General features: G+C 40.5%; 1 protein-coding gene across 3 annotated transcripts in view; it reads right to left on the minus strand.

Annotated features, from left to right (window-relative positions):
• The window catches only part of ctdp1 (CTD (carboxy-terminal domain, RNA polymerase II, polypeptide A) phosphatase, subunit 1), a 59,259-nt gene extending 32,751 nt beyond the window's left edge, over window positions 1–26,508 (minus strand). Inside the window, exons 1-11 of one of the 3 annotated variants that reach the window (XM_010740970.3) lie at window positions 25,849–26,502; window positions 24,573–24,656; window positions 23,389–23,482; window positions 22,752–22,880; window positions 21,811–21,961; window positions 20,811–20,901; window positions 20,233–20,399; window positions 17,177–18,223; window positions 14,297–14,438; window positions 13,959–14,189; window positions 11,300–11,453 (exon numbers count right to left, since the gene is read on the minus strand). In XM_010740970.3, the coding sequence (XP_010739272.3) occupies window positions 11,300–11,453; window positions 13,959–14,189; window positions 14,297–14,438; window positions 17,177–18,223; window positions 20,233–20,399; window positions 20,811–20,901; window positions 21,811–21,961; window positions 22,752–22,880; window positions 23,389–23,482; window positions 24,573–24,656; window positions 25,849–26,168 (2,610 nt within the window). In that variant the 5' untranslated portion in view covers window positions 26,169–26,502. Of the gene's footprint in view, window positions 1–11,299; window positions 11,454–13,958; window positions 14,190–14,296; window positions 14,439–17,176; window positions 18,224–20,232; window positions 20,400–20,810; window positions 20,902–21,810; window positions 21,962–22,751; window positions 22,881–23,388; window positions 23,483–24,572; window positions 24,657–25,848 lie in introns of all 3 variants that reach the window. The other 2 variants (XM_010740971.3, XM_027286846.1) reach the window with 2 other exon arrangements.
• Between the last annotated feature and the right edge of the window lie 441 nt (window positions 26,509–26,949).

Raw genomic sequence — 26,949 nt, forward strand, 5'->3', positions numbered from 1 at the left:
CAAGCAGGACTTTATACCGAAAGATGAAAGGAAAGCATTTGGTTTTGGTCTGATTCCCTGACACCATGCAGTGGTTTCTGAGCACAAAATAAATAAAATATAAGATCAAAAACTTCCATATTCTATGTATGAATCAAACGAGGCACTATACAGTATATGGTCAGTGCAGTCGTATCCCATTCTGATCATGACCCTTTAAAAACCAATTTCCAGTTCACTATGTCAGAAATGGTCTTATAACCTTAGCAGAAATGAAAGGATTACCGATCCCCACAAACAGCGTGGCAGACTTCCCACGGCATCCTTCTCCTGGCTGCAATCAAAGGCCAAGCAAAGAGCCCACCATGAAACTTTTGAAAGCACAGCACGGCACCCCCCCTCAAAGAAAGTTTACCGTCAGGGTACTGTCTTATCACTGCAAGCTGCAAATAGAGTTTTGCACAAGTTTAATTCTAAGGCATGGAATTCATTTTTGGCTCAAGGCTTTGTTGTTATTGTGATCGGCACGGTTTGTAACTACCCTGTGGTTTACTGTAATGATTTCTCTGCTTGGGAGAAGATGTACCAGATGTTTTTTGGCCATGGGCACTCGAAAAGATGTTTATTATCTTTTCATCGCATGCCTTTTTTGCATAATAGACATAATATAATGGGGTTGATTTTACACATCAAAACTTTTTTTTTTTAACGATAAAACAATTACTTGTGTTTCCTGTCCACTAAAGCTATTAAGATTTTACTTCTAAACTCTGGACATAGATATTTTAACTTCAGACTCAAATCTGGCCTGAGGTGTTACTCACACTAAAAGATTAATGCGCAGCAAAAGAAGCTGACAGTCATTCATTTTAAATGGAAGCCGGCAATTAGCAGTAGCTGTTACTGTGGGAGCAGCGAACTGCTGTTGCCCACAGCAATGACTTTCAGCTGGAGCTCAGGCCAACTTGAGAAAGAAAATTAGCCATCACATAAGGTTTGACAGTTTGGAGCCTTGAAGTCTATTAGTGTTTGTAATTTGATCCTGATTTACTTAATCGATTAATCATTTGGTTTATTGGACAAGAAGCTGGAGCAGCCTGGCCATGAAAGCATGGAGACATTTATATAAAGATGAGTGAACATTAAAGAGTAACACTGTTTTACCTCTGAAAACAACCAGCATCACTGACATTTTATCATATTAGTGTGGTTGCATGTGGACAGAGAGATGCTTTATTGCATCTGTAACCACACCCATCAGTGATGTCCTAGACACATCTAGGAGAAAGCAGCTGGATTGCTGCAACAAGGTATAAAGGTAGAAAAAAAATAGTTTATCTGCTACTGTAAGGGAAAAGTTCAAGTATAATACTAATATTGGATGTTTTAGCTGTTGATCTCGAGCCCAGACAGCTAACAAGGGAGTGAATACAGCCTCTGAATGATCACACAGACTCTTTAAGACAGAACAGTTCGGTGTGATAGTAAACAACAGAGAGGAGCACAACAGCCAGAGTAAAAAGTGTGACAAAAACGACTTGCATTTCACAAGCCTAAACTGTCTCAAGCTACAAACAAAACTTGAGTAAAATGTGAGTAAAGCAAAGAAAAGACAAACACATTTTCATCAAAAGTTGAAGACAAACAAGTGAAAACCTGCAGTAGGCATTGCCAGCTGTCATAGCAATCAGCTGCACAGTCAACACCTGCAATGACGAAATTTCAAGCATGCAAAGGAGTTTATTGTTTTTTATTTCAAAGTTTATGAAGAGCACAGCTTCACCTGAGGTCTGACTTAGTCTTGGTACATTAACATAGAAACAATAGCATACCTGTCTGTTAAAATCAGCAGCAGAATAGGTGAAGGAGAGACCCACAGTGAAAGCTCAACACATTTCCATGCAGCCAGTCAATCAGCGCTCATTGTCCAGACCAGTTTCTGTTTGCACCGTGTTATTGTACAAGACAGAGGACTGCATTGGGAGAAATAAAAAATAGCCAATTCCCACTGAAGGGGGTTTATAACAAGCTTTATTCCCAGCCAAAATTACTGTCTCCCTCTGTGAAAGGTAGTCAGAGGTGGTAATGGGGCAGACAGTTGATTGCTGAGTGGAGTAAGGCCGTTGACGGGTCATTTAATGTGGGCGCAGAGAGAGGGGGCTTTGTATTAATAGAGAAAATCTCACCTGAGGTCCAGCGAAGGAGGAAATGAATGCAAATGTATAAGGAGGGAGGTAGACATGGGAACATGGTGTGTTACTAGTCAATGGTGGGAGCGTTGATTCAAGAGCATAAAAACCTCAACCACCTCCTGTTCATAACCATAATTCATCTGAGATGTTCATTCAGGGTTGCACCAAGGGCCAAATGCCATACAGCTACTGAGTCAAGGTCAAGTCCCATTATGGTGGAAACAATCATAACAGGAGTTCTTTTCTCCATTGCTGCCTACACCTACATGAAGAAACAGTCAAATGTAGAAGATACAAGCATCTTTTCAAGACAGAGATCCTTGAGAGACTCTGCAAACAGAAAAATATTGGCTTCTTTTTTTTTTCTCCCCATGATCTCAGAAAGATGTACTACACTGCGGCTGAAGGGTAGTAATATAAAGGCCAAGCTGAAAACATGACTTTGCGGTCGAACATGTTCAAACTCAGTTAATTCAAAGATTTCTATACTAATTCTGTTCTTTTCTAAACCTCTATGGTTAAGAAAGAAAAAATCCTGACCAAATTACACCAAGTAGAACAGATGGAAGAGGACCAAAACTGGACATTCTTGTCACAGTCAGATGACTGAAGATATTTCTGTCAGGCTGCCAAAGACTGTGACCAAATGGAAAGAAGAGAAGGGGGAATATTCATAGTGCTCCAGGTTTAAGGGCAGACGATAGAGTCTGGTTTGGATGATGGAGTGGCTTGCCTGAGAGCAGTAATTTGCAGGTTGTGAACTGGTCCGATATGTTGTAACTCACACGGGCTTTTTAAAATGTGGCAGTAAAACACAGTCTTATGTATGGTGGACAGTTTGAGGACCAAGGACAGCACCACAGACTGGTTATTTCAATTTTTCTGTAAAAAACAAAAACAAAACGGCAGGTATTCACTGAGGTGAACATGTTTGTTTTTCATTAAAATATATTTGGGTTGGTTGGACGATACAATACATATTGCCTTAGGAACTTGTGAAGTTTGGGCCATTTCTTATTAAATTCTGAAATATCATGGACCAAGAGAGTACCCGGAAAGAAGCCATGCAAATTCGGGCAGAACGTGCACACACCACGTCAGAAGTTAGAAAACTTAGTAAAAGATATTTTACATTAATAATGAGATAATCAGTAGGTACAGCCTTAGACAGCCTAAAGTAACATATAAAAGTGTGTGAGATACAGTGGCATCTAGCTGTGAGGCTGGAGTTTACAACTACCTCAATACCCCTCACCTCACTCTCGCTTTTTAAGTGTGTCAATTTCTGCCAAAAGATTCTCCTAAAGGTTACACAGTGGTTTATATGACGACTACTTTCAGCCATATCATTGCCCACTATTGGAAGTGTTCTCGTTCCCAACATATTGATGGAATATACACTTGACACCATTTGATCGGACAGTCCAAATGACATGGAATGGTCACATCATAACACCTCCTACACATCTGCTCTGCAAGGCCTATAAAAAGCATCAATTGCCATGTTCAATCTCTGCGGACCTCACGCCAAACAAATGCAATTATCATCCGAGCATTTCCACATGCCATGGCCTTCGCATCTTATCAGAGCTTGGTGCTTTGTGTTGATACGGTCTGTGAAGCATTATGTTGACAAGTTGCACTCATATGCTCATATCAGGCCCGGGCAGAGTGGTCAGCTGAGACAGAGCATCACAATAGAGTAAACATGGGGCTTTAAAAAATTAAATGAAGCTTTTAAATCAACAGAAATCGCTTTATCAGCCGAGTCAAATCCTTCAAGCAATGTGTGGAAGCTTTGTTGGGATTGCTGCAACTCTTCACTCTGAAGCTGTAATTACAAATCTGTTGCCCCAGAACAATAAAGACTTCCATATAGTGCATTCTGGATTTCTTGACTCTTTTTATACGTTTTAGCCGTGGCAGGGCGCAACACCAGCTATAAAAAAAAAAAATTGTCTGGACTGGACAGAAGAAACACAACTAAGAAAGAAGCAAAGACACAAGGAAAGTCATCTGTGATGCTATATCCATCTTAATAATATGACAAACATTCCCTAATAAGCCTCCAAAGGATTATATCTCACCAACAATGTGGGAGATCGATACCTGCAGGTGGAAGGAGAGCATGGGATCACTGTGACTTATGACTGTGGTAGATCTCCTATGATCCCAGACTTAATGAGCCTTACCTCCAAATGGCCCTGTGGCGTCACACATGTCACACCAACATTGACCTGTGTCTAAATCTTCACCTGTATAAAAATCATTCACCCGTGTAGCCGTGAGCTGTTGAAACGCGTTGATCTACCGTTCTACTGGAACGAAGACAGCTACAATATTAAGTCCAGCAGGACTTCAAATCCAGCAGATGTTTATATATGGTTTTAGGTTTTTACATTATATACGGCTGTGATCTATTTACAGGGTTGCACATACTTTAGTGGAAATGAAACCTGTGATTTTCCTGCTATAATAAAATGTTGATATGAACAAGGCCCTTTATCTTCTTTATCAGAACATTTTCTTTTTGATGAAGAGAAATTCTTACATTTTTTATTATACTGTCCATGGAGCAATCAAGTGCTTGCTGCAATCATCTTTTCTTTATCTTGTAATAATATATGTATGTACTATAATATGTAATAATCGGTCCACTGCAAGAATACCAATGAGGTTGACTCATGGGTGATTTTATTGATTCCAGTGTCATTATAGATTCTGTTTAGTGGTGCTGTCCTTCATTGATTCTCTTATTGACTCTTGATCAATATTCTGTATGGAAAAAAGTAGGCCTATGCAGAATGTCAGCATCAATGCAACTATTTTATTATAACACTGAAATGGCACTCTCGTGTAGTGTCAAATACATTGTTGGAATTGAAGCCCATGTCACATGGAAAGATGTTTTTAGATGTTTTCACCCTTACTTTCATTCACGTGGTCATTTTAAAAGATGTTTCAACAAGCACCACCATTTGAATTGTTTCTTCCTCTTTGACTTTTTATTGCAAGCCTCCAGCAGAATAAAAATAAATGTTTGACATAGTTGTTTCTCAATGTGCAATTGTAAGAAAAACATGCACACATTGATAAAAAAGAATCAATAAGCTCAGAGGCACATGAACCCGATTGATTGGACAACTTGAAACCTATTCTCGAGTCTCATCCCTGCGTTCACCTTACTCTGTCGCCTGCCCTCAATAGTGTTATTGCACAATGTTCCAAACACACCCATCACCTGACTCTGCAGTTGCCCTCAACTCCATGGAGAATTGAATCATCTTTCTGCTCAGTGTTTTAGTTTTACAGCCCACAATATTAGTTTATTTCCCCCCCAAGTAATGAGCAACAAGAGGAATATTTAAATTTTGGCAGAAACAGAAACACAATGACAAATTCAAGAGTTTTAAGTGATTAATATGCAAACATCAAAAGTGCAGGCAAAGATGTGAAATCACATGATATACTCTCAGACATTACAGCCTCTTGCAAAAGCCTGCCATATCACAGGTTAATCAATATATATTTAACACACATCTTTTGGTGGTTTAGTTCTTACTTTTCATTATTACTAACTTAGAGTTTGCTCATAATATATTTAATATCCATCTTAGACACTGTTTTTTATAGGTTTCCATTTTGCTTCTTTACATCCCTTGGTACTTGTGTTAAATGCAAATACACAGGGAGAAATCCATCATTATAAAAGCTGTTGCCCACAAGGCAATAAACCCACAAGGCAATATTGTCTTTTGAGTAAAACGCATCATTAATCATCTAAGCTCATACTGTATAGGCGAGTGCGATTTTTTACTTAAACGAAAAGCTGTTGCTCTTACATGGTTCACGTCTAAAAGAAGTAAAGGCAAAAGAATGCAGTACTTTTGATTATTAACATTTCACCAAATGACTCACTGTCATTACAGTATGGTGAGTCTCAAAGTATTCCTTGGTGCAGTTGTCACTTCTGTATAACTATTGTATGGTTAAGAATAGACCACCAAAACAGTTAATTTTGTAAATGAACAGAAAGATGTGAATATGACAATCTAGTTTTGGATTAGACAATGCTGGGTATGTTCAGATGTGTGAAGAAGTAATTGGAGTGACAGTCATAGAGACTGTCAGACTACTACACAGGGCAACCTTTCCTGAATAATGATATCTAACAAAGGACTGGTAGTGCATGTGGTGCATTATCATGTTACTGAAAGCAGCAGATGAAAGAGACTCCAGCCAAAACCAGTCATCACAAAGCCAACAAGGGAACAGCAATTCCAAAGAAAGGTCACCTAGTTGGTACACTGCTGTTCTTTTGCTGGGCAACTCTGCACATGATGCTCCAGGTAAACTGACACATACCACCATGTAACCACTGGTGACATTTAAATGTGAGGCTGTCTATCTGACTCAGATGTGTACCTTGCTCCAGCCAATTAAGACTGATTCTTTCCCTTTGCCCTGAAGAACCAGAGCGTTTAAGAACGTCACAGACTGCCCTTTAGCTAAGGCAGCCCGAGGAAGATGACATTTGAAATGCAGTGTATCTACAAAGGAGCCTCCCTATGAGTCAAATGTTTTACTTTATCGACAGTGCAAAATATGTTGTGTTTGCAAGAAGAAAATAGTCCTACTTCTAAATGATGATAGACGGACAGAAGCTTCTGAGTCCCAAATTCATGAACCATTTTCTCTCCTAAATGTAATGGAAAGAGGCATACAGAGCCTGGTAAAATAAAGTAGATGTTTTAGCTCTGGTGTTTGGTTGGTTTATGGACTACACATCTTTATTCAGGTTGAATCTTAAAGACGCAGATAAGTTTGTGTTTCACTATTAGGCCCATGCAGAACCTATAATACGTTAAAAATGAGCGGCTGAAAATATGCCTGAGATTTTATTTTGGATATATTACAAGGTATGGTAAACATGACGAAGAGATTGAGCTTTTAAATAGATGGGGATAGTGCCATTTTACGTAAAAAAGGCAACCTGATGGGACAAACCGTGATCACATCTTCTCCACTTACTGGTGAACTTCACTCAACTTTAAGCTCAAGCAATCTAAAAGGTCACATTTACACAATAAGTGCTGATGGTGTTTTGGGAACAATGCCTGGCGCTTAACACATCATTAACCAATTCGATCTTCAACTATGTTAGTTCTACATTAGCAAAGAGGCTGGCCTTTAATTTTAAGATTGAAAATTAATGTTAAGTCCATGCTACCATGAAGTTTTATTGTTTTATGGTTCTAATTAACAAAAGCATAAAAGCACAGTGCTTTGGCCTTTGTGGTTCCAAGAAGAGATAAATTAAGTAGTTCTTGGGGTGATTATGAAGGTTAGATACATACATCTCGTCTCCCTAGTAGTGCACAGAAGGTAAATGATTACCACATTAGTGGCATCAATTCTCAACTTTGTGAACTGGCAAATCATCACAAGAGGGTAACCCTTGGATGGCATAAAACAACGTAAGTTATAAGTGGGGGCAAATAACTGATCCTCTCTGATGAAAAAACCCTAAAACAATGAATCAATCAACCAGTCATTTGCAAAGTTCACAATATATATTGTGAACATTTGCATTCTGTCCAATAATCTTGACGAATATGCCACATTCTCTCCTTTTAAATTACCCCACATTCTCCAATAAAATGAGGCACAGAGAACATTTTTCAGTCTAACCACCTCAGCTCAAACGCAATCATACAGAAGGCCTGACCCAACTACTGACATAATGTACCATTTCCAGATTAATAATAGAAACACAATTTCCAGGTTGCTTCCTGCTGCAGTCATCATGATGTCTAATAGGCACAAACACAGACGTCATCTTTGAATATATGTCCTGCTTTTGCCATAGCTATTGTATATGAGCTCTACCAGGAACAATTTAGGATGATGGTTACATCTCTCGTTGAGAAGAGGAGGACCCGTGTTCAAATACCATGACGTTTTGATAAAATATACATTCCAGATTTTAAAAATGACTTTCTATTTTAGGTTTTCTTTCACTCAGCAATTATCGGCTCGCCATACGCGTCTCCCAACTAGTAATTGTCCAATCTTATCGTAGCAACTGAAACTAAGCATGGCAGGCCTGTCAAACTTTGGATTTGTCAGCATATCCAAGCGGTGTACAAAGGGTTCTAGCAAGCCACAGGCAGTATTTAAAGAGTTTGGAGGGTGGTGCTTTCTTTTTTAGACTTTCCAAAACCAAAAAAAAGTGTAAAATGGAAGGATTAATTATGGATTAGGATCTAATTATGGATTAGATTGGTTCTACTCTAACATAAAGTGTAAACAGTACTCGTAACTAAAAAAGTAACTGAAATGGAGTGACAGCATTATCATTGTAGCTAATGGTGGTCTTGTTTAATAATGTTATGGTGCCACTGGGAGATATAGAGTAATAAATACTGTGATGTCGACTGTAGAACATGCATTTCCACTGTAATTTGAACAAGCTATTTCTATATAACCATTTCTTAATTATGGATTATCAACTGGTGAAGTTTGTGACTTTTTTTAGTCTAAACGATTTGTATGTGGCCATTAAGTGCAAATGCAACTTGCTTTTATCTACCTATGAATTCTTAGGTTTCATCATTGTAAATTGCGTATGTCCCATATGAGAACAGTAAGCTTGACAGGTATAGCGCCCTCTAGTAGTAGAACCAAAAAAAGACTCTATGGCAGATAACATTGCGCACCTCCACCCAAAGAAGCTTCAGCATTAGACAAACTAGTCTTTATTTTTACAAGTTACCACATATGGAAAAAACAATAGATTATGTCTTAGCACCTTCCTCAAATACACAAAAGAATTTTTTATCATCCTTGGATATATGGACATAAAATAAAAAAGGGATATGATGGGATTCAGCCTTCTTCAAAAACACACAAAGTGCAGGAGGAAAAAGGAGAAGAAAATCTATTTCCAGAAAAGCATGGCTCAGTTCTCAGACTGAGCCGTCGCCTGCAGCTACAGAGTTACTTAACCTCCGAATTCAACTGCGTTAATAACCGGGCAGACTGTTTTGCATCCCAGAAACAGAAGTCCGTACGTCATTTAAAGCATGACCAATCACACTGACATCCGTCTCATTCAGTTAAATTTAACTAGTCCCATTTCCTTGCAGGGTTTTAAACCAGTGTTAAATCTAAAGGTTTAGGAAGAGAAGACCACACAGCTACAAAAATGTTTTTCCTTTATTGATATTCACCCAAATCCACTGTGTGCATTCTTCGTATAAAAAGGCAAAAGGCTCTTTGGGAAACTGTTTTTGCCTTTTAGCTCCATCAACAGTCACTAAGCATTGCTCCCATATGCAGTAAATGTAATTGATCCTAGTTCAATACAATAGTTGGTATACATTGCTTGTGGAGAAGTTATTTTCACACCAACAAACAATAATTGTACCACTGTGCCTGGAAAAAAGGTTAAAAAAAGAGCCATGAAAGTTCATCAAGACAGTAAAGTCCTTAAAACCAAAACAATGAGGTGAAAGACGATAAAAGGTCCAACTACTGTTAATATAAAAATATATTTGCACAGCTTTAAGATGGCTATCATATATAGTAAATCATATACGCAACTATTTATTTACTTCATAGTCAAGAATACTTCATACTATGAACTTTTAGGTGACTTTAGGGGAAAACGTACTTGAGTTTGGCCAATGCAACATTCCAATGAGATCCCATGATGTGAAAGAGACAAAATGATTTTCACTAGCCCAAACGTGACCTTACTTCAGACACGGCTTGTCACATGTCAGGTCCCATGTGACCAAGGCAAAAAAGCTCTTTCTTTAGAATAATCACCTACTGAGAAGCTCTTGAGAGATTTCAAGGATCCACTTTGCACATTTTCCCCTGCTGACGCATTAGCAGATTTCTGACTCCATTAAAGAGTATTATCTAAGCAGGAGGCACAGAGCTCCCAGACGTTAGTAATCACATCACCTGCCTTGCAAGAATGGAAAAAAAAAGTAGAAAATACAGCAAGGAGACTGACATGACAGCAAAAGCATTTGAAAGTCAGGCTAGGTGGTGAGCCAGAAATGTAAAGAAGAAGCATCATCAAGAGATGTTGCAGTTTTCAACTCTAGTTTCAGTTTTTTTGGTCACATGTAGGTTAACACGGGGTCGACAGTACAGTGAAATGCATTGGATGAGAAAAAGAGCTCACCATTAAGAGAACTAGTTGCTTTAATTATGAAAGGACTGAGCCTTTGTACATGGGGCACACACTCCCAGTGTGATCTCAGTGTGCGTTATTTCTGTCATTAACATTTGTACCTACAAATGACCGACTGTATCATGTGGCAGACTTCACCCACGCGCAGGATTTCAGTCAACCTGACACGGCACGACAAAGTAGGATAAAAAATAAATAGATAAATAAAACAGAAAAGAAAATCCTTGTAGCACGACCAAACAAATACCCAAGTACATGGTGTATATAAAAGCCTGCCACTGTTTTTTATAGTAAAAGTGAAACTTTTATTGTGGAGTAAGTGAGTGCTGAGCTTGTAAAGAAATACTTCATTATAGCTCCATCAGCAGTGCACAAAAGAGAGCAGGCCAGAAGGCTCTTATCAGCTGAGGCCAAGAACAGAAAAGAGTGAAAGAGAAGTCAAACAACAACAAGGACTCCTTTATACAGGAGCTCCGAATGTACACACAAACACACACACAAAACACAGCAAGTCGTCCAAAAATCAAGATCTATACTGCGACATCAACAACACGTGTTACTGGCACCGCTTGGCCCTCCAGTGCAGAGCAATAATATAGCAAGTGGATCCATTAATTCCCTGCTGTGAGGTTGCGATGGAAATCTAACCCTGGAAAAACTAAGCAGAGTCACTGCTGAGACAATATTATTGGAACACTATGGTTACTGTATGTACAGCCTGTTTTGTTTTTTTTCTTACAGACCACCACCATGTAATATCTGTTACTGTAGGTACAACTTAACACAAGCAAACACATGTAACAGATAAGATATCAGGTGCTCAAGCCTTTCAGGACATTCCTGCTCTTCGTGAACTTGTGTTATCTTTTGGAGGACAAAACAACACTAGGTTTAAAAAAAAAGGTAGCAGTAACCTTACCTCTTTGTCCATGCTCTCTAGGTCCTCTTTGCAAAGTGTGTACAGAGGCATCGTTTCGGACATGCTCGGCTGTCGTTTTCGACGAGACGGTCCCGGCTGCTCGTCGTCTTGGCTGGACCCTGCCGCGTCATCTGGCTGACTCTTTGAGGTTCCCCTGTGGCACGAGAACAGATAAATGAGCGTTAACACTGCTTCCCGGGGCAGATGGGCTTGCTAGTTAGTTAGCTAAATAGACGAATAAAAGGAAGCGTTTATGTCTTATAGGTTTTTGGAAAGCAACTTGTCAAATTTGACTCTTACTTACTTAGAAACAAAGAAAATCAGATCAATATATGGTTCAAATTGTAAGGGACGAGTGCATTTTGTGCCACTTAATATCATTAGCGGATTCAATAACTTTTAAATGTGTTTTACACTGTACGTACTGAAATCAGCACATTTTGCCACAACAAAGACAGATTTAGGATGTAGACTACAAGGTAAAAGAGTAAAGGTTGAGGTTTTCTCTCTATAACGAGGTCCCTTTAGATGTAAATCTTATGCAAGTGAGAAGAGGAACTTCTCATACTTCCACTTGGCAGCGCTTAATTGCACAGATCGTCTTTGATGATTAAATCAAAGTTCATGCAACTCCCAGAAAACCCCCACAGTGCCTCTAATCTGTGAGTCATGTGGGCCAATTTTATGCCTGTGATTATTAATTAGAGTGTCATGATAGATATTTAAAAAAAAACAAAAAAACATTTCAAACCACCGTGACTGTCCAGTAAAGAGACAGCCTGAAGTTTGCGTTCACTCAGCCCCAATGACAAACAAATACACAGACAGTGGACACGGTCTTCATTAGCATCTGTGACTGACAGATGGACGACAAATGGAATGGGAGATCACAGAGGTGACTTTGAAGAAGCGTGAGGCTTTTCTTGCACTTGTCACATCAATCCAGTCAAACAGAATGTGGAAAAATAAACGAGGACATGGCTGGAAAATCAAATATTTATATTTCTGGAAAAGGTTAGCATTTCACTGTGTTGAAGTGAGACTTTTCCTTCTATTAGTGTAAAGTAGCCTTGATTTCTTTGTGCCTTTATTTACGACTCAACGCGCAGAGAGAAATGATACAACACACGCCTGCAGGCTCGTCTGGGAGTTATACCACACACTCTGTGGTTGGCAGGTTTCCCCTACCTGCCACTTGCCGTAAACAATCCATACAATAAAAGGTTTGTTAGGGGGTGTTATTGCACCTCGGTTGATACCTGAAGACGCTACATGTCTCCAGTGAGGGTAATTCCTGTCAATTCAAAGTAATGTAGCACTACACCAACCGCTGTCTTACTTTACAGAGAATGAAAGAGGCCCAGAGGACCAATCTGTACATTCAAGATCTGTTTTAAAAGATCCAGCAGTCAATACTAAGCAGGGACACATCAATAGCATAACTCTCACTTTCTTACATTTTATAGTTCTGGCATGAGTGCCAAGGGCATGTTTTTTCTGGTGGCAGTGCAAGGGAGTCTCTAGCGTTTCAGTCAGAATCAAAGATAAAAAGTTAAGAAGAGAAAATGTGAATACTTTCAAGGACTGGGTCATATTAATGTCACATTTTTTCTGACAGAAGAAAATTATTCTCAGGGCACAAAATTTGCACCATCCACCAGCTGAATGCTGGTAAAATATGCAATTGGATGGTGGATTTACTTCACTCACCAGCTAAAAAAACAATGGTCAATCTATTGAGTGGCTGCTAAAGTTTGAACATTCACTAGTTATTTGCCCAGTGGACAAAACAAAATTGCTATATAATGACTTTTGTTGCTCGAGGGGAGCTTTGTCATGTCGTCAGGGTTATCTCAGGAGACCACACATGTAGTCCGAGAGAAAGATTTACTAGGCAGGGTGAATAAAAAATGCTGTAAAGTGTAGAATTGTGCTGAAGCTGGACCATTACTGTGGACTGAAAGTCAGGACATTTTGGGTTGCTTGCATCGTGTTTCAGTTGGTGCATTTGCTTCCTTTGGAAAAACTGTCAATCAAACTTTGGTGCAACCCAAACAACCTTTTCACAAGTTCTTTGTTACACCCTAAAAATACACGTGAGGCAAAGTAACGTGAGGCAAAGTAACGTGAAGCGTGACCTGCTGTCAGTCACTGTAATTAAAACAATCACGGATGTGTGCGCAGCAGAGGGGTAGAAAACTCTGCCAGCTTGTATATGGACATTTCAGCGGTGAACTTTTACTAACAGGGAAAAACAATTTCTTTTATTGGTTATCAGTGTATTGTAATGATATGATCACATCAAGTTATCATTTTAGAAACTTTTTTAGAAACTGATTTGATGTCTCATCCGTATGACCTAGCAACATAGAATGGTTCATAATACTGCTGTGATCATATGTTTGTTCAGGGGTTGCGTGATTTTCCAAACTTTTCTGAACAATAAAACTCGTGCTCGTCATATTTCCATAACTTTTTAAAGACATGCTTCACGACAGACATCTGCCAGCTCTTGCTAGCTATGATGACACATGTGACTCTAGAGAAAGTAGCAGTGAGTAAAGCGGTGATAAAACTAACCAAGGCTACAGAGAATTAGCTTTTTGAGGTAGAAACCATCAGCATCTACATTTATATAATTATGTTGCACTGTTGTTACCTGAGACAAGACTGCTCTCTCTGATCAGAGAGCATCAAAGATCCTGACGCCTGGAGGTAGGGTGGTGGCCGTGACACCTGAGGGCCCCTGCGGATCAGCTTCCCCGTGACGGGATCGTAGGTCCGAACCTCAGGAGCTGGAGGTGGTGCTCTGTGATGGATGGCAGCTGGGGGAAAAAGGGGCTTCTGCAGGGAGCCCAGGTTGTCGAGAAATGTTGCTGGACTGTTGCTCCTTCAAGACAAGGAAAAAAAATAAACTTGGAATTATCTTCAGGACAGATTTTGTCATTTTAGCAGGTCGTATCTGCTAGGCATGAGGTAGCCTAACAGGTTCTTTACCTCGGGGTCTTGGTGTAGTCCTCCTTTAGTGGGTACAGCTGCTCCTCAACCCTCTCCCAGCGCTCCAGACAGCTCCACAGCCAGTCGGGGTTGACGACGTGGAGGTGCTTGCAGCCTTGTGCCTGACGAACCTTCTCAGTGCCTGGGCGACGAGAGAAGAAAAAGGTGAAAATGAGAAAAGGTTTTGACCTTACAACCAAAGGTTATTACCAAATTACACACACTCTGGGTTTGCTGAATAATTCATACTGTCTTCTCCTGGAGGAAGAAGAAAAAAAAAAGAAAAAATAATTGTCTGTTCAATATTTTTAGACATTAAAAGTAAGAGTCGTCTCTTGGAGCAATTTACCTTTCACTTTTCTGCCAACTGACTAACTTCTTGGAAGTCCAAAAAGCTGCATTTTGTTTGGTTAAATCCATACGGAGTTGTGTTTCTGCTTGAACAAGACTTATTGATGTTTGACACAATGAAAGTCTAGAAGCTAATTAACCCTAGGTTATTTTATTTATGCATGGTGTACTGTACAACCACATCCTGTTCACATATTGACACCCATTGTTTGGGCACATGTCCCGTTCAGTTCAGTTTCTGTTGTGCTGCTCGTCACACAAACAGACGCTCTTTATAGTATTTTGATCTCGGACAGCAAAGTTAATAAACAGCACGACAGAAATTCTCAGTTTTCAGCTTGGACTTCAATGTACTGGAAGAAAATAAACATTATTCAGTTGAATTGTTGAACAGTTGATGCGTGCAACAAGGCTATGTGCCTACAGAAATGCTGGCAGTTGTGTGAGGCTGTATTTAGGTAACGCGCAAGTAGCCAAAAACACACAAGGTATAAAATCTAATGTCAATCCATATTGTAAACTTGTTGAGATATTTCAGCCTGGATCAAAACAGAAAAGAAAAAAAAAAAAGTGAAAAAAGTGCCTGGGTGTGTCCATCCAGTTTGTGTTTTGGAATGTGCAGGACATAAGGTCGAAAGGAAGAGAGGTAAGTGGAGGTGCAAAGGTGAGACTTTGTTCAGCTTTACAGCTTCATTCCATGTAATTAGAGTAAAGTGATGACACACAATTTTAAATAAATTAAATATAAATTTAGTAAATAAAGTGTAACTAAGACAGTGACAGTTAACAGGAACTTTTTGGGCTACCACTATTAATAATTCTGCTCTTAAAAAGGGAATGTATCCCACCCAAGTGCAAGGCATTAAAATACATTAAAGTTACAAAAGCCTTGTTAAATCTGTAACAACCCACTAAATGAACACTGTGTGAAAGGTAACTGTAAAGTAGACATATGAACCTATGAATTTTTGTGGCTTGGACCAGATGAACCTCAACGACACTGCAAAGGGCATTTTCTGCAGCTCTTTCTACAAGTGTCATGTTGTCCTGATTCCGTCATTGGCTGATTTTTCTCTCCTTCTGATGAACAAGATGAGTGATTGTCAAGTGCCGCTCTCAGCCACGGTGGCTCCCAAGGCAACGGTGGCGCTTCCTGTGCTTGTTTTCAGAATGTAATCTGGATTGGTAGCAATACAGCCGTGAATCCACTTTTGGTGCTCTTCAGATAGAATATCATCTTCTTCGCTGAGTACAAGTTGTATTGTTTGGATCTTGTGAAGCACCAGAAAATAATAATAAACAACTTGAACTGATTGTCACTCAAAGCAAAGCGGGGCAGTTTTACAACCAACAGGTTTACACATGATGGGTTGGGCCCAGTCAAGGCAACACATTATTTTCAGCCTCAGTATAATGAAGTGGAAAATTAGCCTTCATATAATACATTTTAACCAGCTTTCTGATTTGAAGTGCATATCATTTGGGTGGTAAAAAATTTGTGTTTCTGTCAATCGAGTAGCCCTAATTACAGAGAGGTACTGTGAAAATCAGTTATTAAGCATCATTATTATACTTAAAGTGCCATTAATCAATCTTTGGCCACAACTGCCACCTGTGTAATCACGTCTGTCTTCAAATCCACGATTTCTACATACTTTTAGTTTTTAGATTGGTGGTGGCAGGGTCCGCCAACAGCAGTGCTGGATTCAGATTGCCTACCTACACATAATGGATTCACAGTGTAATTAAGTAGAAATTTCTATCAGTGCCTCTGTTCACTGTTGAGTCTCTTTATACCGCACCATAAGCTGTTACAGCTAGTGATGAGCACCCAGTAGCTCACCTGGTAGAGCGCACACAAGTATTATGGCTGCATCTTTACAACGGCAGCCTGGGTTTGATTCCAACCTGCGCCCCTTTGCTGCATGTCGTCATTTCTCTATCAAATAAAGGCATACTAAGAAAAAGCTGCTGCTGCTTCCAGGAATTTAAGCAAAGTCTCTGTTGTGGCACACTCATACGTCCTCGTTGTCATATGTTAACCGGAGCTCATCACACTGGCATAAACCATCTTGGGATGGCTGACCTCTCCGCTACAGTAATTGTGATAACAGTGTGCTCAGTCTCAATTATCTCTGCTTGACCAAAGTTTTAACAAGGCTCAGATATACAAATCTGCCAATACGTCAGCAAGTCTGGCATTTAAACAAGCCTCGCATGACCCTTCAAAAATTCTAGCCTCATTAGCAAGCCATTACTTGCATCAGTTACGAATGATTCCAGCACACGGATACCAAAAATATCTCAACTATATTCAGCGGAAGGAACAAAAACAAAATACGCATGTCAGAAAAAGCACTAAATGTAGTTCTATATATCAATCTCAGTCAAAAAAATTCAGTATCAGCCAAGCAGGACTTGTTTTTAAAAACAGTGCTTTAGAATAATGTCATGGAAGGTTTAGAAAAAACATTTAATTGTCATATTAACAATGCTTAGTCAACAGCATACATAACATTTTTTACATACCAGTTCTTGCTGCGATGAGATGTGTTGTCCGGCTGGGATCTTGGGAGTTAAGAAGGAGAGTCTTGCCAATCTTGGCCCCCAGTGCTTTGGCATGGTAGGACTCTCGGGTCCTCTCCATGGGGTAGTTGGTCGGGTACAGGCCACTGAACACTATCGTTGTGCCCTCCAGTGTCTTGCTTTTCAGCTCTGGGACAATCTTGCGGATGTCCGGCGTTTCGGGGACCTCCTTCCTCAGGTAGGCCTCATAACGTGCGTAGTACTCTGCATGGATTCTTTCCAGTACTTCCTCCAGGTAGATCAGGTGATCGTCCTGGTCGTTATCAGCTTCTTCTTCCTCCTCCTCGTCCTCCATACTCTGGTCCAGCAGCTCCTCCCCCATGGTGACCCCAGATTGTTCACTGTTCTGGGACTCTGTTTCTGGCTCTCTCCTGTCTGAGCAGCCGTTACCCAGCTCAGGGTCTGGGAGAAGAACCCCTGAAGGTTCTGTTGCATCAGAGCTGGTTTCTCCGTCAGTCCGACCTTTACTGTCCTCTTCTCTTGCTGCATCGCCATCACCAAGCTCTTGCGTGGCTCCTTCCTGCCCAGATTTCTTTACCTGGCTAGACTTGCCTTCACTATCGCTCTCTGATGAGGGAGGCTTTTCTGTAATGGAATCATTGTCACTGTCACTGGAAAGGTCAAAGTCCAAATTATTGGACTCATGACTCGGTGCCGATGAGTTTGCACTTTCCTGTGACTCTCGTGTCAACAGTGTCCTGTTGCTATCATCTTCCTTGACATTTGTTCGGTCACCCACCTGAGTTTCCTTCAAACCCGCCCCAGACTCTGCCTCCGTCCCGGACCCTTTACCTCGTCCTGATTCATCCTCCACAACCTCTGTGGGATGTGTCCGTTCGTTTGTTGGTACTCCCTGAGATGACTGAGATGTTGTGGACTCTTCCTTTCCAGAAACGTTGAGGTCTTTCGCCCTTTTTCTGGGGCCATTATTTTGCTCATCGGCACCAAGTGTCCCAGCTGTTTCTGTGCTCTCAGCTGATCGACTTCCTGCTGGAAGACAAGTGATGTTAATCATTCATATACTGCATTGCATACTGCAGTAGTGTCACTGTATAGACTCTTGTAACAGTAGCTGTAACATTTTAGCCAGCAGGTTAACACTCACATAGTAAGCTGACAAAAAAGGCTGTTAGTATGTTTTTTTTTTTCTTTTTTTTTTTTACTGCTTCCACCTACTTTCTCACACCATTTGACACAACATATAAACCTCACTAGCAGTAATGGCTGTGGCCCTTTTTGCCACGTACTTACCATTAACGCATTCTGGAAGCTCTGTAACCCTGTGATTATAAACCTTTTAGCAATAACCTGCCATTTCACACTGCTACAGCCTATTCAATGGATAACACAGATTTTTTTTTTAGCTCATGGAAGAGCTGCTCTGGCTGCCCCCATTGGCAGCAACACCTCGTGGTGTAAAAATCTTCCTCTAAGGCAAACCAAAATCCTCCGGGAACACCGAGCCACTCCAGTGCAAGTGTCTCTATTTGTTGTTGCTGCAGTTGTTTGGTTTGTTACTGTTTCCTTCCACCACTTGCAATAGATTTTTATAGATTATATAATCAATGTTTTGTTTACAGGTTATTGTAATGCCCAAATGTGGCAAAAATAATAAGACATAGTAGTTTTAGAGTCTGCACAATTGCAAATGTAAATAGTATTCATAAAAAAATACAGTAGCTGCCGTCACGAGAAAAAAAACAAAACATATCAGGATTTGCATTGGATCAAATCTGCTTTGGGCAAACTGAAGCATGTGTTTTAACCCAATAAGAAACTCTCAATTCTATCTTTGCATTTATCAACAACATAAGGGCCATTACTGAGCCTGACAGCTGTTGCAACATGGATCAGTACAACCAGGAGTTATCATTAATTGACGAGACAGTCGATAGTGGGTGTAAATGAGGGGGCAACAGTCCCCAAGGAGACACGCTGGCTGGCTCCCAGCAGCTTGTTTCCTGCTATGATAATGAAGAGAATAACAGTGCGTCGTTGAGAGGATTGCCTTTATGAGTTGAACACAGGGTACAGAGGTGAACGTATTGGAAACCTTTACGATGGTTTCTCCTTGTTCATTGACAGGTCCCTTTGATTCATGGTGAGGTCTGTGGATGGAGTGTGTGTAGGCTAATAATGTGAATTGAATGCAGGCTGCACATGAATGCAGTGCTGATGGGTATTTATTGTCTGGGTCCAGCTTGAGTGGCTCTCTATAATTAATGATGTCACCAAGGAAAGTAACAGATATTTACCTAATAAACAGCTAGTCTGGTAATGTAAATACCACGCTATGTGACGCTTAAACTGTTTTAACCTCTAACTCCACATTTCAGTAATGTAACATTCAAAGTCTTTTCACGTGTTTTCAGCAACTATTTTCCAACATATTTCATGTATTTTGAAAGAAATCTCAGAATTACCTTTAAGCCGACTTCAAAAGAAAATTCTGTGGTTCTCACTGAGAAGTATTTCTCAACTGTAGTTCATTGGTTTCACAAATAATGTTAGTATTTGGAACTGGTCAGTGCACTGACAACAAAGTGGAGATTTTTCACCGCAGTATAAAGAAATATTTGAAATCAAGTGGGACTTCAAATATGAGCGTTCAGCACAGAAGCACTGTAATAGTACAAATAGCGAGGCCCTGAAGCATAACTCATCAAAAATGTATAAAATCGCATTGAATTTTTAAACAATGTGCACAGTATTGTCCTCCCATTGACACTCAGTTAGAGGCAGAGTTTACCGTACTATATTATGCTGACACTGAGCTCCAACTATGTAAAGGACTGTGTAATACTCAGCAATAGCACTATGACCCTAAAAAAAGCAGCCCCAAGATCAGTGAACCCACTGGACTGACTTGCTTGTTAGCTTCAGTGCCTCTCTCAGGGGAATGTGCACAGTACTGGAAAACTACTCACTCCATTCTTGGTTGTCTATTTGACCTTCAGCAGTCCATAAACTGTCTTATTAAAACATGTGTAGAACTGTACCTTTTCTTGCCATCTGAGCTTCTCTTGATCCAGGTGGGGCATTGATGTCTCCTGTGCCCTGGAAGTAGATGTATTTCTTCACAGTGATGAGGTTGGGTGCAAACTTCCACACATCCTCTCGGTCATCGATTATGCAGACCATCGAGTCACCACAGGGGAAAAGATTCCTGTCGGGAGAATTCATGCACAAGACACTAGCAAAACTGCTGAGCTTTTAGACAGATGTCCAATCCTTTCCATATAAACGCTCTGAGGCGATTACTTATCTCTCTGAATGGCTGTCGTGATGTTGTAGTGACAGATTGTGTGTTTTGCTATGAATCAAATTTCTTACATCACTCATCTAGTTTTTAAATTTACAAGATGTCATCGACATCCTTTCAGAAGTGACACAGGGAGAGAATAATAGATCTATACTCTTTGTGCTCGCTATGCCGTGATAATTTAGACCAATTGTTCATCATACAAACACTTACACAGGGTAGAAAAGTAGAGTAAAAAAAAGGAGTCAGGGTCACGACAAACTAAACTGCCAACTATTGATTTAGTTGTCATCTTTAACAGAAGGCACTTCCCACCTAAGATTCCCTGTCTTGGAGAAGGGATCAATGCACTCATCTCGAGAAAGGATCCGATGAGAGAAAAGCTTCTTTTCAGGATCAAGAAAGCCTAAAAAAAGGGAGATAAAAAATAGAATTATGCACATTTGAATGCTGATTCTGCTGCATCTGGAAAAAAAAAACGGCATTGTACAATATACTACAGCAAAGATACACACGGTTTTATTTGCACACCATTTCCATAACGCACACAAAGAAGCATTTTCTCCCATTTTTTAAACTACCTTTCCTGCAGTGTGTTCTCATTGAATAAAGAGTACAAAACTTTATCTGACTTTCTTGCCATGTCTGAAAAGAAGTTTGAAGAAACCTTGGACAGAGAAAGAACAAGACAGCCAGAGCAAGAGTCTCCTTCATCCACAACATAAGACGTCAATAGCTTGAGCAGTGCTCTGAAACATGCCGACCTCCCTGAATCAGAGCCAGAAGTAAAATCCAATTCAAACTGCATTAAACATTCATCATATTGAGGCAGAACAGTACTGGACTGGAGCTGCCCCAATCATATACACTACGATGAAAGATCACAGTATGCATACAAAGAAAGTCAGCGTATAAGCACACTACCTACACTTTAATATATTCCTTGAATCATAAACTTGTTTTTTTCCCCCCGTTCAGAAGGAAACCAGTCAGCCACCAGCCTGATGCTGTGAGACTGTAACCTGGAAATGGAAGGATTGTCTTATGTATTCAGCAGCCAAAATGTTAATGTGAAACATTAACTGGCTTAACATGCATTTTAAAATGTAGCACCCCTGCTGCTTGCAACACGTGAAGACATTAGATGCACATCAGTGAACCAACATGAGCAGACAGTTCCCTCTTATGGACACAAACAGACAGTACAAGCAGAAGTCCCAACTCAAGTTCTTCCCCAAATACTTATTAATTAACACATCTATGTGCCTATGATGTGGGGAAAGTGCTGCAAAATGTAAAACAGTGAGTCCATTACCGGCAATAGTGTGGGCGTAAAGGCGGCTTCCGAATGTGAAGACATGTAACTCGTAGAGTTTGGCAATTTTTTCCAGGAATTCCTTGCAGTGTGGGCGTAGTCGTGTGTGCAGCATAGGCTCTCCTCGGCCGAGCTGGAAGTGGAAAATCCCCTGTAGGAAATAACAAGAGTGTTAACTATGACACAATCAATCAAAAAAACAAAAAACACACTGCTATTAAAGTATGATTTTGAGCAAGAGCTTCAGTTAAACAACTAAAGACTGAAAGCTGTCAGGTCATTTTTATTTTAGTACTTGCTTCTAATGGTAAATGGAGAGTGACCCTGTGTGCAAATTACTGCGTGTACTTAACACACTGTCACTTCTACTGAGGCTTTGCATTTACACCAGCAGGCAGTCCTTTGATCTAGCTCAGGTGAATAACTCTGAATCCATCCACCGCCCTTGTGTGACAGACAGCGCTATTATACTCATCTGAAACCAAAAAAGGGATTATAATTATTCAGAGTGGTCTCTGAAGGTTGGGTGAAAAGCCAGCTGTCATAGGGAGAGGACAGGCATTCAAACTCTCCATTCTCACCTCCACACACTTGGCTGACAGTCAGTTACAGAGATTATGAAACACTCGAGTCAGGCCCTCGATTCAGACACCGGAAGAGTGTGTTAGGGAGTTTTTCTGAAGCTGTCTGACCACCTGACAAGCAGTCATGATGAATGACTACATCCAGTGTGGCCGCAAATGTCAATACAAGACCTCAGATCTGATTTTTTTTTTGTTTCAGGTAACACATTAAAGATCGAGGCATCAACAGAGAAATCAAACAGACCGACAGAAGTGTTTCATGAACTAAGTACATTAGCGGTGGAGTAGAAAACTGCGGTTGTCTATCCATCACAGAGATGACAGTATACAAGAGTGATACGATGGATGGACTAATACCTTATTGGACATACGCTGGCAGTGCTGTTCAGTGGTGTGGATCAGTGTCTGGTCCAGATCCACCATCAGGACCAATTTTTTGTTTCGGTGGAGCCTCTGCTGGTCTTCTCTGCCCAGCTGCTCTGCTTGCTGTTAAAGTAAATTAAGGTAATTATAAAAGATGATTAATAAAGTGTTTATTACCAGAATTTCACTGTCCTTTGATTATTTTAAGCTTTGTTTTTTGCTTTGTTTGCTTTGTCCCCTGACTGCTTTTGGAAAGAAAACATACACTAAACAATCATCCACATCCTGCTTTGGCTGGACTTTTGGATTTTTACCATATGGTAAAATATTTTGCAAATGCATAATTTAAACTCGGTGGAAAGTAGAAAAAATGATCTAAACTGTGATCATGCATGACTGTGTTATTATTATTTGTTTCAGCTGAGTTATCCACTTTTGCTGGGACTACTGGTTTTTCCAGCCTGAAATACTTGAAATAGTTATGTATTTGTTACATAAAAATGTATTACATTTCAAAATAAAAATAAAAAAATACAGCAGGAAAACACAAAACAGTCTTATAACATAATGAAAGTGAAGTGTATGTGCCCAACTGGGCCAATCTTCCAGGTATCTCCATCATATGACTCACCTCAGAGCTGACCATCAGCTCGGGGACACTGTGCACCATGGAGACTGTTGCTGTGGAGATGGGAGTTTGCTGGTTCCCATTTGTGCTCTGCAGCCTGACGGGGAAAAAAAAAAAAAAGAGAGAGTGGGAGTCATGCATGCTCTTAGGTCCTTGAAAACATTGTGACTGAGAAGAGAAGCGGCTTTCACAAAGATGCAAATTAAAACTTGTTCGTAGCAGCTGTTACTGGTTTGATTTGAATATAATTCTGCACTGAGCACAGAAAAAATCAGCGGGTGATTTGGTGGATTGTCAGCAGTTCTTCAGTCTCACCTTTCCCTGTCCGGCAATACATACAACATGTTATTAAAGGGGATGCTGTTTAGTATTCCAGTGCCAATCAATACGTTTCATAACAGCCACACTTTTCTTTTTGGATTCTCACGACAGCTGAAAATACATTTTACATCTTTGTCAAACTGTCATCAGGAAGAGTGCAGAGTGTGAGCACTTAATTTATGAGCTGTACTCAGTTCTCACTCTGTGATCTCTGGTGCCCCCTGATGGTATTAAATAATACAGAATCCAGCACCTTGGGTCAGGAGGCACGGGAATGTATCATCCTTACAAAGAGCGCTTATTAATCAGCTCCAGGGACAGTTAAGAAAGGAGACGCTACACTGAAGTGTCATTTTTTTTATCTGTGCCACTGCAGCTCCTCTTTAGGAGACCGGGACAACATGATTATGAGCGATTCTTTCGCCCCAAAGTCACTGAAGTAAATATTGGACTCATTTTTCACAAGCCACTAAAATGCCATTTTTCAGACAGATAAATCAGGATAAAATGTTCAAGATGCGTCTCCCCCTTAGCAGAAACAAACTCTTGGCGAGATCCGGCACAACAGATATCTCTTCTACGTCGGCCCTATTACAACCCAATCTGCTTTCGTTCATCCACAAGACTTTCACAACACTTCCATAGACAGGCAGCGTATATCATGTCATATCATTAATATAGATAGTGATGTGGTTGTCTTCTACGATAGAAAATCTTTGTCTGCTCTGTTTTTTTGTGGACTGAATGATGCTGATAGTGTCATGTAACGTCTTTACATTACAGCTCAGCGTTTTAGCGTCAAAAAAACGAAGAGGAAAATGACAAGAGACATGTTTGTATCACTGACTGTGTTTTCATCTACTTACTGCGTCAAGTCCTGGCCGCATTCAGCGCATAAACCCTTCATTACTATTGGATGGCTGCATTCTTCTATCCTGATGATGACACCTCTGGAAAAAAAGGAAGAGAAACTTTTACATTTTTTTCGTAAACTTAGATTCTCATGAATTGAACATTTGTTGTGTGACATTTAAGGCCCCTGAAGTTTATTAGGGATTATATGTTGTACCTCAGGGATAAGAAGTGTATACCATTTATTAACATTGATGAAGATGAAGATACCGGTCTTAAAGCTGTGTGGTCAGATTTGCTTTGAGTAAATCTTTTTACTGGGTTGTTATTACTTTGAGTCAGCTAAACATGCCTGTATTTACAATAATGGACAGCCTGGTGTAATCAACACAGTTGTTTTGCTTTGTAATACAGACACCACAGTTATTACTACACTTTCATATAAACATTAACCTTTCACTTTTCTGTGTAACAGGAGTAGAAGTTTACATAGAGCACCTGAAAGCAACAGGAGTCCTTCTTCTCTCATAGCAAATGTATGTTTCTCACTCAAACCAACCCAACTCTTTTATATTAGGTATACTTCACTGACACGTGTGGACTAAATGCAATAAAAATAAATAATAATAATACAAAAAGTGCTCATGGTGACAATACTTGTTCCCAAAAATGTACATTTTGTGTTATTGTGCAATAAAAGGCAGGACACGGGGACAACATTGGACTTGGACCAGTCCTCTACCTGTCAACCTACACCGCGTGCAACACATTTTGCGCACGCGACGCACGGCTGTGTCAAGGCAAACAAAACGAGACAACGCTTCACCTGATTGAGCCTTCAAAATAAAAGCGTACATTTTAGTTTTGTCTGTATTCTTAACTGCACAGACATTAAAATCAGCGTTTGGGAGACTATATGGTACGTCCTTAAACCCTGCTTACGAATGTTTATCATTTCCACTGTTAAAAAAGTTCCTAACGAGATGCGCTAAAGAAATGACACTCTTATTTTGAAGGTTCAAGCCTCTCCTGAAAAGCCTGCACGTTTGTTTTGAGTGACTTGACGCGCCGCGGGGTGACGGTTCGGAGTCAGGGCTAGCAAACAAGCTAACGTTAACTTAGCACGTATGTGTAGCGGTGTTAGCTCGTTAGCTAGCTAACGTTACACCGCGGGTGGAGGAAGTAGCTGGCGAAGCGGAGCCAAACAAACTACAGCTGACATGTCCCGCCTGTAACCTGTCCAAGCCGGGGGGGGCCGGTAGGTCAGTAAATGTTAGCAGAGTGACTCACCCGGGAGGTATGACCTGTCCGAGTTGAAAGCATAGCTCCTTGACTACACCAGCTCGGTCCGATTTCACCTTCTTCTCCGGCAGCCTGGCTGCCTCTGTCCCCTTCTCCTGAGGTATGGGAGCGCACAGTGCCAGCACGGAGTCCACGTTAACCAGAGAGCCGGGTTTGACTTTCCACTCCAGGAGCCGCAGAGGCAGAGCTCCGGTCGGCCAGCATATATCTGCCACCTGCACCGTGGGGCCCTCCGCTGCTGCTGCTGCTGCTGCTGCTGCTGCTGCACCACCAGCACCACCACCAGAATCTGCAGGAGGATCCTCCATCTATCAACCCTGCACTCTCTCTCTCTCTCTCAAAAAATAAATCCCTTTAGTTCCCACTCAAAACGTATCCACAAGAACTCGCAGAGCCCCGCGTATCATTAAAACGTGTAAACCATACACCACGAAAACAGAATTAAAAACAAATGTCCAGCCGATTTTAAACCCAGCAGCTCCCCCACACACTGTCTGCTGTGTTCGCTCTTCCCGCCCGTAAACAGGAAAGCGCAACACTGCAGCGACACGGGTCGCTACAGCATCCGGTACAAGCACGCAGCCTGCTCCGTGAAACGCACAGGTGTTCCACTTCGGATTTCAAAATAAAATCCGCGATGAAACTACGCGTGTTATTATAATGGCTTTGTTTTAAGACCTGCACTTTGACTCAGGGGCGCTGCCAGGAAAAAAATCAAATTGGGCCCCCTCCTCTGCTCAGCTGTAGTCACCACATCTCTAGGACCCAACTATCACATCAAAAGCTTTACATAACTCTAATTAATTAAAGGCTTGCAACTGTTTTGCGTCTTGTAGTTCAATACTAGTACAAGCACAATATTTACTTGTACATTTATGATTTGTACATGCATGCAGGTCTGCATACGTTTACTATTTGATGCAAGATTAAAAGCCACCATAAAAATGTGCTAAAGGTCATTTTTTATTTAACTTTTACTGCCCAAAACACGTAAAAACAAAGAGATAATTAATTTCATTAATATATTTGAAATATATATATACTCAATGATGATGGTTTAATAATTTTATATTGGTTATATTGGCCTAT

Source organism: Larimichthys crocea, chromosome XIII, assembly GCF_000972845.2.
Source record: "Larimichthys crocea isolate SSNF chromosome XIII, L_crocea_2.0, whole genome shotgun sequence".
In the NCBI taxonomy this organism is placed as follows: domain Eukaryota; kingdom Metazoa; phylum Chordata; class Actinopteri; family Sciaenidae; genus Larimichthys; species Larimichthys crocea.